Consider the following 15,205-nt stretch of genomic DNA (forward strand, 5'->3'; position numbering starts at 1 on the left):
CAATTCTTTTGTCATCTGTCATATTTTCCTCATGTTTTCCCTCCCAAAGTGCAACGCCTCACATTGGCCCAGTTTAAACTCCATCTGCTATTTCCCCATCCACATTCCCAACTGACCTATATTCAGCTGAACCTTCTCTTCCACTCCACAACTCTGCCAATCTTTGTGTTGTCTCCAACTTTCTCATCCGACACCCTATGTATATCTTCATCCAAACCGTTTATAAATATCATAAACAGAGGTCCCAGCTCCAATATCTGCGGAACACCACTGATCTCCAGTAACAGTAACATCCCTCCACCACTACCCTCTTCTGTGAGCAAGCCAATTTGAAATCCAAAATATATCCTTGGATCTGATGTGTCTTAACCTTCTGCATCAGCCTACCATGGTCAATGTCAAAAGCTTTACCAAAGTCTATGTAGAAGGTATCCAATGCCCTACCCTCATCACTCATCTTTGTCACTTCCTCAAAATACTCATTCAAGTTTGCACAGAATGACCTGCCCTGCACAAGATCATGCTGACTGTCCCCAGTAATCTATTCTTTTCAGGGTGTGTGTAATCCCGTCCCTAAAAATCTTGTCAAATAATTTTCCTACCACTGATATGAGGTTCAGCTGTCTATAATTTCACCTTTATGTTCACTGCTTTTCAAAAGAGGAGCAACACTGGCTACTCTTCAGTCTTCTGGGATCTCACCTGTGGCTAATGAGGATACGAAGCTCGCTGTCAAAACCCCAGTGATCTCCTCAATAGATCCCATCAGGCCCTTGGGACCTAATTATCCGAATGCTCGTCAACAGATCCAACATCTCCTCTTTCTTGACATCAACATGCCCTAAATATCTGGCTAGCCCCCACATTCTTCCTCTTGATGCATACTGATGTGAACTTCTTGTTCGGTATTCCCCTAGCTCCTGATGTAAATTGCCTCCTTTGACCCTGGTCCTTTCCTTGATGGCCCTTATGTTCTAAGCTGTGTATAATAAGAGTCACTGAAAAGTACAGCAGAGAAATAGGCCCTTCAGCCCATCTAGTTCATGTTGAAACTATTTAAACTGTCTACTCCCATTAACCTGCACCCACACCATGGGCCTCCATACCCCTACCAGCAGTGTACCTATCCAGATATTGCTGAAACTTTGAAATCAACCTCACATGCACCAGTTGTGCTGACGACTCCTTCCACACTCTCACAACACTCTGAATGAAGTCGTTTCCCCTCATGTTCCCCTTAAAGTTTTCACTTTTCACTTTTAACCCATGACCTTTAGTTGTAGTCCCACCCAACCGCAGAGGAAAATGTCTGCTTGCATTTACCCTATCTATATCCGTCATAATTTTGTATACCTCTATCAAATCTCCCCTCAATCTTTTAACATTCTAAGGAATATAGTCCTAACCTATTCAATTTTTCCCTATAACTGCGGTCCTCCAGACCCTGTTATATCCTTGTAAATTTTCTCTGTACTCTTTCAACCTTACTTACACCTTTCCTGTAGGCAGGTGACCAAAACTGCACACAATACTCCAAATTAGGCCTTCCCATCATCTTATACAACTTCAACATAGCATCCCATCTCCTGTACGCAATATTTTGATTTAAGGGGAAGCATAGTGTTGTCAGCTCACTGGAATCAATTCCACTGCAGGGTCGTTCTCAGAGGTGTTGGAGAATCTAAAGCACAGGTGAAAAAGACTGAGGCCTCACCAAAAGGCAGTTCCCAGCCGCAGTTCCAAACCACGCAGTGAGCAGACTATCTCCTGTTGCTGCGATAGAACATGTCCAAGGTCCCCAGGGTTGGTGTGACAAGGAATGCCATGGATCAGATTGTGACAGTGACAGAGGATCCCACACTGTCTGCCGCAGGGAATATCGGCCCCACTTGTTCTCTTAATTATCAAAGTAGTTATATGACATCAGACTGTAAGGTGATGGAATCACCAGGATCCACTCTGCCTGTACCTGGTGACTGTAGGGGGTGCCATGGCAAGGACTGACACTGCCTGTTCCCGGTGACTGTAGGGGAATGTCATTGCAAGGACACGCCACCTGTTCTCGGTGACTGTAGGGTGATGTCATTGACAGGACTCACTCTGCCTGTTCCTGGTAACTGTGAGGTGATGCCATCACCATGGCTCACTCCGCCTGTTCCCGGTGACTGTAGGGTGATGTCGTCACAAAGACCCATCTGCCTGTTCCCAGTGACTGTAGGGGTGTGCTTCACTGGGATCCACTCCACCTGTTCTCGGTGACTGTAGGGGGATGTCTCACTGGACCCCCACCCCCCCCAACGTCTGTTCCCAGTGACTGTAGGAGGATACTTTCCTCAGATATAGGAGCTAATGTTCAGAAGTACTGGGAAACTGGCTTTGCTCCTGGATGAAGGCCACCAAGCTGCAGTTCTCAGTGTGAACACACTCAGCAACTACTGGCCCATCCTTCTGTAAACTCAACATCCAGAAACCAAGGTGGTCTCCAACCTGCCCACTGCCCTATGACGTGGTATCCCAGTGAGATGGTGAGCATGAGGACCACCTCCCTCGTCTCAGGACCCCTCAAAGGCAAGACAGCCCGATGGGGGTGTTTACCACTTCCTCTGATGTCCCAGCACAGCTTTTGGTCCGTGGAAAAAAGGTGTCTGGAATAACAGCTCAGATTTGGCACTGTGCTGAGGGCCTCTGTACACCAGTGATCCTGCCCTCTGCCAGGTTGCTGAGCACTGGAGCACTGGTAGTGGGAGAACAGTGATTGCTCAGCTGGGGTAAAGAAAGACAATGATTGGTCAGATGGGATGAAGAAGGAAAGTGATTGGTCAGCCATGGCGGGGAAGGACACTGATTAGTCAGCATGGGTAAAGAAGGACAGTGATTGGTCAGTTGGGGTGGGGAAGGACAGTGATTAGTTAGCTGGGGTGGGTAAAAGCAGTAATTGGTTAGCTGGGGTAGGGAAAGACAGTGATTGGTCAGTTGGAGATAGAGTGCTGTGACTGGACCAAGTCCATTTTGAAGTAGATGTTGTACATTTTGCTCCCCAGACGCCTGAGGTCAGATATCTCTCACACCAGTCCCGTAGCCACATCGGCCTTAGTGTCTCCACTGTCCAGTCCCACCCCTGGTTCTGATCCCATTCCTGAACACGATCCAAGCCCTTATTCCTGACCCCATTCCCAACCTCAAAACCCCTGATCTGACCACATTCTTGACCCCCATTTTATTTCTGACCCTAATCCAAAAACCCCAGTTCCAGTCCCCATTCTCAACCCCAGACATCCAGTCCAACCCCATTCCCTATCCCAAAGTCTCCAGTCTGAGCTCATTCCTAACCACGATCCCAGTCCCGATGCCTATCCGCATTCCCAACACCAAACCCATTCCCAATCCCAAACTCAGCCCCAACCCCAATCCCGACTGCAAACCCAAACCTGAACCCCAGACCGCCATTCCAGACACCAAACCTAATTCCGACCCCAGCCCTCTAGTCCTGACTCCAATCCTCTGACTTACCATTCCTGGACCCCTCCCCCAATAAATGCCGACCCCTGTCCCAGACAGCTGGTGCCCTGGGGCTGATGGAGGGTCAGTTGTGGCCTGGTGGGTGAGACAGGTGACCTGTAAGTGCAAAGGTCAGAGGGCAGCAGTGACTCACACTGGACATCTACTCGAATGGACTTGATGGCAGGGCCACCGATCCCGTTCTCCGCTTTACAGTAATATCGTCCCCCCTGCCCACGGTCGATGGAAGGGATACGCAGCGTCTCGTTAAACACCGAGCTCTCCTGTAGCCGGTCCGACGCGCTGCCCACCGTCTTTGTCCAGCGCACCTGTGGGGATGGGGAGAGGGGGGGTCAGTGTCCTGGGTGGGAGCAGTTCTTCACCCCATCCTCACAGCCCACCCACCCACCCCTCCAGTGGAGAGACAGGGAGTAGGTGTCTGTGTCCCGGGGTAGTGGACCCCCACTCAACTCACTCCTTCATCTTGTCCTACACGCCACCCAGACACAGAAACCCTCAACTCCTGGTACAAAGGCACAGTCTCCTCCCACAGTGCTCTCCCTTCCCTCATTCCCCCCCCCCCACACACACAAATATATCCCTCAGTAACCCCTTGACTCTCAGTGTGTGGGGGCTGTGGGGAGTAACAGGGAGTACCAGTTCCCACAAAGGGTGTCTCAGGCAGACAGTGTGGAGAAGAAGTTTAACAGACTGGCCTTCATCAGGCAGGTTAGAGTCTTGGTGTGCCGGACACAGGGAGGATCTTGTTAATGTGGAAAGAGTGCAGGAAAGGTTGATGAGGATGTTACTGGGACTGGAGGGCTTTAGTTGTAAGGAGAGACTGGATCGGCTGGGGCTGTTTTCCCATGAGCGAAGGAGGGTACTAGAATCATGAGGGGTTTACATAGGGTGAGTGGTCACAGTCTTTTCCCCAGGGTCGGGGAGTTTGAAGGTAGAAAGCCTCGGTCAGAGCCAAGCAGACCCTTTGGCCCATCTGGTCTGTGCTGACCAACTCAGCTCGTCCCCTTTGTCTGTGCTCGGCCCATATGCGTCTAACCCTTTCCCATCCCTGTACCAGTCACACAAACTGTGTACCAACCCTCAGAGTCTAGGTATTGCCTTTCAGATCCCTTTTCAGCCTTTCCCCTCCCACAATAAAACCATGCCCTCTGGGAAGGAGACTGTGACCATGCAGCCTATTGGTCCCCCTTGTGATTTTGCATCCCCTCTGTACCGGCACCCTTCGATCTGCCACGTTCCAAGGAATAACTACCAATCTCACACCCTCAAGTCCTGGCAACATCCTTGCAGATCTTGTTTACACACTTAGCTGCTTAGTGATGTCACTGCTGTGACAGGGTAGCGAAAACTTTTGGAGTGGCCTCGCCAACATCCTGTCCAACTGCAACGTACCATCCCAACTTCGACACTCAATGACCTGACTGATGAAGGCGTGTGTCCCAAATTCTTCTTCACTAATCTCTGGCTCAAAAACATTCCTCCTTATAAACCTACAGAGAGCAACTAAAAGAATTATTAGCAGGGAAAAGATGAAATATGAAAGCAAGATAGCAAAACAATATCAAAGCGGATAGTAAAAGCTTTTTCAAATATGTAAAAAAAATAAAGGAGAGATGAGAGTGGATGGAGGACCACTAGAAAATAGGGCCAGAGAAATAATAACAGAGGACAAGCAGATGGCAGATAAACTAAATGAGTATTTTGCATCAGTCTTCACTGTGGAAGGCGCTAGCATTATGCCAGATGTTGAAGGGGGTGAGGGAAGAGAAGTGAGTGCAGTTACTATTACAAGGGAGAAAGACCTAAAGGTGCATAAGTCACCCTGACCAGATGAAGTGCACCCTAGGGTTCTGAAAGAGATAGAGGTAAAGATTGTGGAGGCATTAGTAATGATCTTTCAAAAATCATTGGGCTCCAGCATGGTGCCAGAGGACTGGAAAATTGTAAATGTCACTCCACTCTTTAAGAAATGAGGAAGGTAGCAGAAAGGAAATTATTGACCGGTTAGCCTGACCTCAGTGGTTGGGAAGATGTTGGAGTTGGTTGTTAAGGATGAGGTTATGAAGTACTTGGTAACACAGGACAAGATAGGAAAAAGTCAACATGGTTTCCTTTAGGGAAAATCTTGCCTGATGAACCTGTCGGAATTCTTTGAGGAGATTACAAGTAGGATAGATAAAAGGGTTGCAGTGGATGTTATATAGCTGGACTTTCAGAAGGCCTTTGACAAGGTGCCATACATGAGGTTGCTTACCAAGTGGAGAGCTGATGGGTTTACAGAAAAGTTACTAGCACAGTTGGAGCATTGGCTGATTGGTAGGAGACAGCAAGTAGGAATAAAAGGACCCTTTTCTAGTTGGCTGTCAGTGACTAGTGGTGTTCTTCAGGGGTTGGTGTTGGGACTATTTTTTATGCTGTATATCAATGATTTACAACCTCCAGGCTGCGGACCGATACATTGCCGATTGCGTCGCCTCTGATCTGGGCTGACATTTACGTGCTGGGCGGCACCTAATTAACTAGCTTGCTTATTTCAGCTTTTTTCTTAAAGATGTGCTGGGTGCTTTCCGGCTACCGCTGCATTCTATGTATCCTGGTATCAGACTGTGGCCTGGAGGTTGGGGACCACTGATTTAGATGATGGATGGCTTTGTTGCCAAGTTTGCAGACGATGCGAAGATTGGTTGGGGGGGGCAGGTAGTGTTGAGGAAACAAGAAGGCTGCAGAAGGACTTAGACAGATTAGGAGAATGGGTAAGCAAGTGGCAAATGAAATACAAATTTTGGAAAATACATAGTCATGCACTTTGATAGAAGAAATAAATGCAGAGGCTATTTTCTAAATGGGAAGAGCATCCAAAGGTCTGAAATGCAAAGGGACCTAGGAGTCCTTGTGCAGAACACCCGAAAGGTTATCTTGCAGGTAGAATCAGTGGTGAGGAAGGCAAATGCAATGTTAGCATTCAGTTCAAGAGGTCTGGAATACAAGAGCAGGGATGTGATGCTGAGGCTTTATAAAGCAATAGTGAGGCCTACCTTGAGTATTGTGAACAGTTTTGGGCTCCTCATCTAAGAAAAGATGTGCTGGCATTGGAGAGGTTTCAGAGGAGGTTCACGAGGATGATTCTGGGAATGAAAGGGTTATCATACGAGGAACTCGTATCTCGCTCTCGGTCTGTACTCACAGGAATTTAGAAGGTGGGGGAGGGGCGACTCTCTTTGAAACCTGTTGAATGTTGAAAGACCTGGACATGGTAGATGTGGAAAGGATGTTTCCCATGATGGGAGAGTCTAGGACAAGAGGGCACATCCTCAGGTTAGAGGGGCGTTCCTTTAAAAACAGAGATGTGGAGGAATTTCATTCACCAAAATGTGGTGAATGTGTAGAATTTATTACCTCAGGCAGCTGTGGAGGCCAGATCGATGGATGTATTTAATGCAGAGCTTGATAGGTTCTTGATTGGACATGGAATCAAGGTTACGGGGAGAAGGCCAGGGAGTGGGGCTGAGGAGGGGAAAATAAATGATCAGCCATGATTGAATGGTGGAGTAGACTCGATGGGCCAAATGGCCTAATTCTAATCTTATGTCTTATGGTTCTAAAAGGTTGCCCCTCAATTTTGAGGCTTTGCCCTCTAGTTCTGGATACCCCCACCATAGGAAACATCCTCTCCACATCCACCCTATCTAGTCCTTCCAACATTAAGTAGGTTTCAATGAGATCCCCATGCATTCTTCTAAATTTCAGTGGGTAGAGGTCCAAAGCTGCCAAACGCTCCTCATATGTTAACCCCCTCATTCCTGGAATCATCTCATGAACCTCCTCTGGACCCTCTCCAATGACAACATATCCTTTCTGAGATATGAGGCCCAAAACTGTTGACAATACTCCAAGTGCAGTCTGACCAGTGTCTTATAAAACCACAGCATTATCTCTTTGTTTTATATTCTTGCTTTATACTACCACTGACTTGACCTGTAAATTACCCTTCTGGGAATCTTGCACAGGGACTCCCAAGTCCCTTTGCACCTCTGATGTTTGAACCTTTTCCCATTTAAGTAACAGTCCGCACTATTGTTCCTTTTACTAAAATGCATTATCGTACATTTCCCAACACTGTATTCCATCTGCCACATTTTTGCCCATTCTTTCAATTTGTTTAAGTCCTTCTGCATTTGCATTGCTTCCTCAGCACTACCTACCCCTCCACCTATCTTCGTATCATCCGCAAACTTTGACACATTTAAAGAGGATCAATGTTTTAAACCCAGAGGATGGTGGCTGACTCAGGTAGGCAGCTTGGATGGCACGGACAAGTTGGGCTGAAGGGCCTTTTTCCATGCTGTATCACTCCCATGATATTTCTAACTTTCTTCACTTTTTTAATTTTCTCTGTCTCCCGGAGTTGTAGGCTGCCCTACCCTGTGTGACCAGCAGATGGAGCAGTGAGCACAGGTATGAGTTCAGGAGAGCACCCCCCCCCCACCCCACCCCATATCACTACCTCCCCAACAAAGATCCTGGCTCAGCTATTGAGAGGGAGCAGCAAGGCCAGGTTTCCCTCTTCCAGCACCACAGGGCAGCTGTTGCCGCCTCCTTGAGGCTGAGGGGGAATGAAGGTGGGCAGGGGGATGGAGGAGGGAAGGGAGGGGGGAAGGGAAGAGTGCAAGGGAGGGTGAGGAGATGAGGGAGGGGGAGGAGTGAGGGAGAAGGGGGGAGGGGAAAGATGGGAGGTTATGGTTGACATTGATCCTAATGATGTTGGGTAATCAGAGGGTGGGGAATGGGAGAGAGGTCCAGATGTGGGTGGAGGGGGTGGCTGCTGTAAAGAGAAGCTGTCTAGTCTTTGGGTCCTGCCCAGTGAGTGTGGGAACAGAGGTGAAAACGTGGGGGAGAGAGGCGGATGTACCGGGGGGGGGGGGGATGCAGAATGTGTCACGTGCAGGGTGACAAGTGTACACATGCAGAGAGAGGGAGAGAAAGGTGCAGACTGTGGGGAGAGGGGAGAGGTGCGGACGTGCGGGGGACAGGAGCACACCTGCGGGGACATAGGTATGCAGAAGTGTGCGGGGGGAGACTGGAGCGGACTTGCGGCGGGATAGGAGCAGGCATCTGCACACGCAGGGGACAGGTGTGCACCTGCGGGGGTGTAGAGATGAAGATGTGGAGGGGGGGAGAGCAGCGGGTGCGTGGGGGAGAGGTCTGGACGTGTGGAGGAGAGAGGTGGACATGTGGGGGAGGGAGGACTGCTGTGGGATCTGCCGCCTGTAGCTCTGTAGGTGGTGCCCGGTGACCGTGGGGAAGCGGAGAGGTGCGGATGTTTGGGGAAAGCTCTTTGTTTCCGGATCACTGGACTCCAACAGGCCTGCTCGGTCTGAACCAGCCGCAGAGTGTTGGGAAGGGTTTATACTCCATTGGCTGGGGGTGGGACCCTCACGCAGCTGGTGAGGGGCAGGGTGGGGGAGCAGAAGTGGAGATAGATGTGCGAAGGCCCAGATCAGGACTGGACGACTGAGATGACTGTTTTAATGCAAGGGCGATGGGTGGGAACGGGTTGGGGTACAGAGCAGGGAGAATAGAGGTGGGGGGGAGATGCATCGCTATGATTCAAATGAGGGAAGCTACCATTGAGTTGTACAGCACAGAGGAGGCTCTACGGCCTGATTCACCCGTACTAACTGTCATGCCTGCCTACGTAATCTCATCATCCACTGCTGCCTACTGTACCAGTCAGCAGTACGCACTTCGATAGGGTTGTACTACAACCTCACAATATTCATGCAGCAACATTACACAGTTGCAGGCCCTTCAGCCCAACTAGCCCATGCCCACCCGTGGTATCCACCCAGCCAATCCCATCTTCCAGTGTTTGGCCTGCATCCCTTCAAGCCCTGCCTTTTCAGGCACCTGTCCAAGAGCTTCTTAACATACAACAGAACACTACAGCACAGTTCATGCTCTTCAGCTCACCTATTGAAACCTACTCCATGATCAACGAAGCCCCTCCCTCCTACATAGCCCAGAACTTTCCATTTTCCTTTCATCCAAGTGCCTAAGAGTTTCTTAAATGTCCCTAATGTATCAGTTGCTATCACTCCCAGCAGTGTATTCTAGGAATCCACCAATCTGTGTCATAAAAAAAACTACCTCTGTCACCTCTTCTAAATTTTCCTCCACTCACCATATCTGTTATTGGGCATTTCCACTCTGAAAAAAAGTCTGGGGCTATCCAATTGATCTATGCCTCTCATAGCCTTGTACACCTCCATCCAGTCCCCTCTCCGCTCCAAAAGAAAAGCCCTGACTCGCTCAACCTATCCTCATAAGGCATGCTCTCTAATCCAAGCAACATCCTGGTAAATCTCCACTGCGCCCTCTCTAAAGCTTCCACATCCTTCAATAATGAGGTGACCAGAACTGAACACAGCTCTCGAACTGAATCTCTTGACTAATGAAAGCCAGCACACCATACGCCTTCATAACCACCCTATCAACTTGCACAGCAACTTTCAGGGTCTACACATGTTAACCTCAAGATTCTCTACACTGCTAAGAATATTGTCATTAACCCTGTATTCTTCCTTCAAGTTCAAACTTCCAAAATGAATCACTTTACATTTTCAACACACAAAATGCTGGAGGAACTCAGCAGGCCAGGCAGCATCAATGGAAAAAAATACAGTCAATGTTCTGGGCCGAGACCTTTTGGCAGGACTCTCTTGTTTGTAGTTGGATCACTTTACACTTTTCAGGGTTAAACTCCATCTGCCGCTTCTCAGCCCAGTTCTGCATCTTCTCAATATCCCGCTGTAACCCATGGCAACCTTCCACATTACCACCAAACTTCATATCATGTGCAACCTTACTAACCCACCCCTCTACCTCCTCATCCAAACCACTTACTAAAATCACAGAGAGCAGGGGCTCCCAGACAGACATCTGTGGAACAGGTCACTGACCACCAGGCAGAATACACTCCATCTACTGCCAGTCTCTGCCTTCTGTGGGCAAGCCAGTTCCGAGTCCGGGCACCCGAGTCCAGGCACCCAAGTCCCCATAAATCCCGTGCCTCCTGACATTCTGGACGAGCCTACCAAGAGGGACCTTGTCAAATTCCTCTCTAAAATCCATATAATCTAAATGATTCTATTATATTTGCCTTGACCACTTCTTCTGGCAGGTTGTTCCATACACTCACCATCCTCTGAGTAAGATCCTGCCTCTCTGGTCTCTTTTAAATCTTTCCCCTCTCATCCTAAACCTATGCCCCCTTGTTTTGGTCTCCCCTACCCTGGGGAAATGACTGTTGCCATCTATGCCTCTCATAATTTGAAACATCTCTGTAAGGTTGAAACATTCTCCTGTGCTCTGTGAAATAAAGACCTTGCCTGGCCAAGCTCTCCCTGTCCCTCAGTCCTGGCAATATCCTTGTAAATCACTTCTGCACTCTTTCTAATTTAACTACATCATTTCTATAACAGGGAAGCCAAAACTGTACACAATACTCCAAGTGTGGCCTCACCAACAACTTGTAGAACTGCAAGGTAATGTCACAACCCCTGTAGTCAGCAGGAATTAGAAATCCGAGATCTCAGAACGAACGGGGTTATAACATCTCAACAATGAGCAGGATGGCCTTAGTGCAGGGGGCACGGTTCGTAAAATGTGTTCGGGGGGGGTGTGAAGCTGTGTTTAGGGAGTCCTACTGGGGAAGGGGCTCTTCTTCATCTCATCTTAGGGAAGGAGGAGGGACAAATGACTGGTGTCGATGGATGACTCCTTTGGGAACAGCGTCACCGTGCGGCAAGCTTAAAGGTGCAGGAAGTTGTTAACTCAGCCAGCTCCATCATGGGCTTTAGCATCTAAGACATCTTCAAAAGGCATTGCCTCTAAAAGGACCCTCATCACCCAGGACATGAACCCTGCCATCAAGGGAGAGATACAGGATTCTGAAGACACAAGCTCAGTGATTCAGGAACAGATTCTTCCCTTCTGCCATCAGATTTCTGAATGGACAATGAACCCATGAACACTTCCTCATTATTTTTTTTGCTCTCTCTATATATTTCTTATTGTAATTTATAGTTTTTCATTATTATGTGTTGCAATGTACTGCTGCTGCAAGACAACAAATTTCATGATGTACAGTATGTCAGTGATATTAAACCTGATTCTGACGTAGTCATGGAAAGAGATAAAGCTGGATCTCGAGTTCGGGCCTCGAGCTGGGGCAGGAGGGCTTTCAACTGTGTATGACAGGACCTGGGAGAGGGAGATCGAGAGCAGCTGCTGGAGGGGAACAGCACCTGAAAAGTGAAAGGAAGAGAGACACTGAGAGCTCAAAGACATTGTGACCCTGAAGATAGTAAGTTCAGGGAACCCTGGTTAATGATGGATGCTTAAGGTTTGATCAGGGGACAGAAGGGTACCTCAAGTATGGGAAATCAGTATTGAACCATATGAGGTTTATTGGGGATGCAGGAGAACATTGTGGTCAAAAAGGGAGCATGAAATGACCTTAGCAAGTAGGATTAAGGACAACTTAAAACCTTAGTTCAAGAAAGGGAGTAGGCATTATAGACCAGTGGGTCTTACTTCAGTGGTGGGCAAATTATTGCAGAAGATTCTTAGAGACAGGACTTACGAGTATTTGGAGAAACGTAGTCTGATTAGGGATAGTCAGTATGGCACTGTGAGGGGCAAGTCATGCCTCATGAGTCTGACTGAATTCTTTGAGTATGTGCTAAAGCACATTGATGAAGGTAGAGCAGTGGATGTGGTGTATGTGGATTTTAGTAAGGTGTTTGATAAAGTTCCCTAAGAGAGGTTCATTCAGAAAGTCAGGAGGCATGGGATCCAGGGGAAAATGGCTGTGTGGTTTCAGAATTGACTAGTCCATAGAAAGCAGAGGGTGGTTTTAGATGTGGTGTTTCTACCTGGACATCAGTGACCACTGCTGTTCTGCACTGATCTGGTCTGGACTCCTGCTTCTTGTGATTTTTATAAATGACTTGGATGAAGAAGTAGAAGGGTAGGTGACTGAGTTTTCAGATAACGCAAAGGCTGGTGGTGTTTTGGATAGTGTTGAAGGTTGTCATGGGTTACAAGCGGTCACTGTGAAGCCCATGACAGCTGGGCTGAGACGTGTCAGATAGAGCTGAACCTGGAAAGGTGTGAAGTGATTCACTTTGGAAGGTAGAATTTGAAAGCAGGATTCAGTGTTAATGACAAGATTCTTAGCTGCATGAAGGATCAGAGGAATCTTGAGGTCAGCATCCATAGATCCCTCAAAGTTACTACACAAGTTGATAGGGTTGTTAAGAAGGTGTCTGGTATGTTGGCCTTCATTGGTTGGGGGATTGAGTTCAGGAGCTACTAGGTAATGCTGCAGCTCTGTAAAACCCTGATTAGACCACACTTGGAGCATTGTGTTCAGTTCTGCTTGCCTCATTTATAGGAAGGACATTGAATCTTTAGAGAGGGTGCAGATGAAATTTACCACCTGGATTGGAGAGCATAGGTTATGAGGAAAATTTCAGTGAGCTAGGGCTTATCCCTTTGGAGCGAAGAAGGATGAGAGGTGACTTGATAAAGGTGAAAGTCTGAGACACTTTCCCAGGATGGAAATGGCTAACGAGAGGATTGGAGAAAAGTACGAGGGGGATTTCATAGGTAATTTTATTACACAGGGAACACCCTGCCAGAGGTGGTGGTAGAGGCAGATAGATTAGCGACACTTAGAAACTCCTAGATAGGCACATGGATGATAGAAAAATAGAGGGCTATATAGGAGGGAAGGGTTAAAATGTTGGCAGAACATCATGACCTGAAGGACCTGTAGTGTTCTATGAGTCATCTATTAAGTCCATTTGGAGCAAGATAGAAGGCCAGGGAAGGATCAGGTCCCTGTAGGAAGCATTAGTGGAACCTCTGTGGGGAATCAGGAGGTATCACCACAGACGGCTGTGGAGGCCAAGTCATTTGGTATATTTAAAGTAGAGGTTGATGCGCTCATGATTAGTAAGGGTGACAAAGGTTACAGGGAGAGGGCAGAAGAAAGGGGTTGAGAGGGATAATAAATCAGGCATGATGGAAAGGCGGGAGCAGAGTTGATGGGCCGAATGGCCTGATTCTGTTCCGATGTCCTATGTTCTTATATGAATGAGAACCTAACTGAATCCCTCGCCCCAGGATCTCCTTGCCCAATGACCCTCCCCGTGATCTACCCCCCACCCCTCCACACAACCTCTCCACTAGCCCTGTGGGGAGCTGAGGGTGTTGCGCTCTGGCCAGGGGCAGGCGGGGGTACCTGTGGCCGAGGGTGCCCTGTGACGAGGCAGACGAGGACCAGGGTGCTGCCCTCTCGGATGGTGTAGACCCGTTCGCTCAGGTTGTCGTCCTTCACCACGCAGGCCTGGCCCGAGTGCACGATCCGCGCGTTGGCCGGAGCTGTGGACACAAGGCAGGGATACAGAAGGGGTCAGAGTAGGGTCAGTCCCGGGTTAGTGAATGGGGAGGGTCCTTCCTCCCTCCCTTCCTCTTTCTCCACCTTCCCTCCATCCCTTACCCTAAACCCCCCGGCTTGTATTTGCTAAAGCGTGGAGCAAACGACAGGGTCAATGGGGATGTGAGTTCCTCCTCACCCTCTCCCCCCTCCCACCCTCACTCCTTCCTTCCTTACCCACTGCCCTCCTCGCCGTACACCTCTACCCCTTCCTGCCTCTCTCCCTTCCCCTTCAGCCTCAAACCCTTTTCTCCCTTTCCTCCTGCCCTCAGTCACTTAAACCCCCCACCCGCCCCCTTCCTTGTTTCTCTCGACTGTGTGGTTGACTCTTTCCCTTCATCTCACACTCTGTCGGTGTCATTACCCCCGAACCCGCGGGTCTCTCCAGGTCTGAGTCCGGGGAAGGGGGAAGGAATCGGTGTCCGGTGCGGTCTCTGGGTGGCTCGGTGTGTCGGGGGTGTGTCAAGTCTGGCTCGGTGGTTGTGGGTCGTGTAGTGGTGAGGTGAGGGGTGGTGGGGAGGGTCGGTGGTGAGGTGAGGGTCGGGTGATGAGGTGAGTGGTGGTGGGTAGGTGGGTTGGGGGGTCGGGCTCCTGGACCCCACTGCCGGCCTCACTCACCGTACACCCCTTGTCCCTGAGCGCTACCGAGCAGCAGAGCGAGAGTCAGAGCCCGCAGCAGCCGGCGCTCCATCGCCGCTCCGCTCCGGATTCCCTCGCCCGGCTCTCTGCTCCACTCCGCTACCGTCTCCCGCTTCGCCTCCGCTCCGACTCCCAGTCCCGGTAACAGTCCGACCGTCGCTCCGGCTCCCAGCGCCGAGCACCTCTGCTCTGTTTCTGTCTCCGTCTCTCTGTCGCTCCTCCCCGCTCCTCCTCCTCCCTCCCTTTCACATTCCCCCCATCCCCCTCCCGTCGACTCACTCTCCTCTCACCCACTCCCCTCCCGCCCTTTCACATCCCCCGCACGACTGTCGACTATCTTTTAAACTCTCATCCCTCCCTCACTCCCCTTCTTCTCTCTCCCCTCCCTCTCTCTCCCCTCCCTCTCTCTCCCCTCCCTCTCTCTCCCCTCCCTCTCTCTCCCCTCCTTCTCTCTCCCCACCCCCTCCCCCTTCTCCATCTCTCACCTACCCATCTCTTCCCCCCCACCCCTCTCTCCCCTCCTGCTCTCCTCCGCTTTCTCCC

General features: G+C 49.5%; 1 protein-coding gene across 1 annotated transcript in view; it reads right to left on the reverse strand.

Annotated features, from left to right (window-relative positions):
• Positions 1-14,850, reverse strand: part of LOC140189281 (MAM domain-containing glycosylphosphatidylinositol anchor protein 1-like) — a 48,928-nt gene extending 34,078 nt beyond the window's left edge. Inside the window, exons 1-3 of the mRNA XM_072245983.1 lie at positions 14,642-14,850; positions 13,829-13,968; positions 3,653-3,827 (exon numbers count right to left, since the gene is read on the reverse strand). Coding sequence (XP_072102084.1) covers positions 3,653-3,827; positions 13,829-13,968; positions 14,642-14,714 — 388 coding nt within the window. The 5' untranslated portion in view covers positions 14,715-14,850. The remainder of the gene's footprint in view (positions 1-3,652; positions 3,828-13,828; positions 13,969-14,641) is intronic.
• Positions 14,851-15,205: the final 355 nt, after the last annotated feature.

This window comes from Mobula birostris, chromosome 2, assembly GCF_030028105.1.
Source record: "Mobula birostris isolate sMobBir1 chromosome 2, sMobBir1.hap1, whole genome shotgun sequence".
Classification (NCBI taxonomy): domain Eukaryota; kingdom Metazoa; phylum Chordata; class Chondrichthyes; order Myliobatiformes; family Myliobatidae; genus Mobula; species Mobula birostris.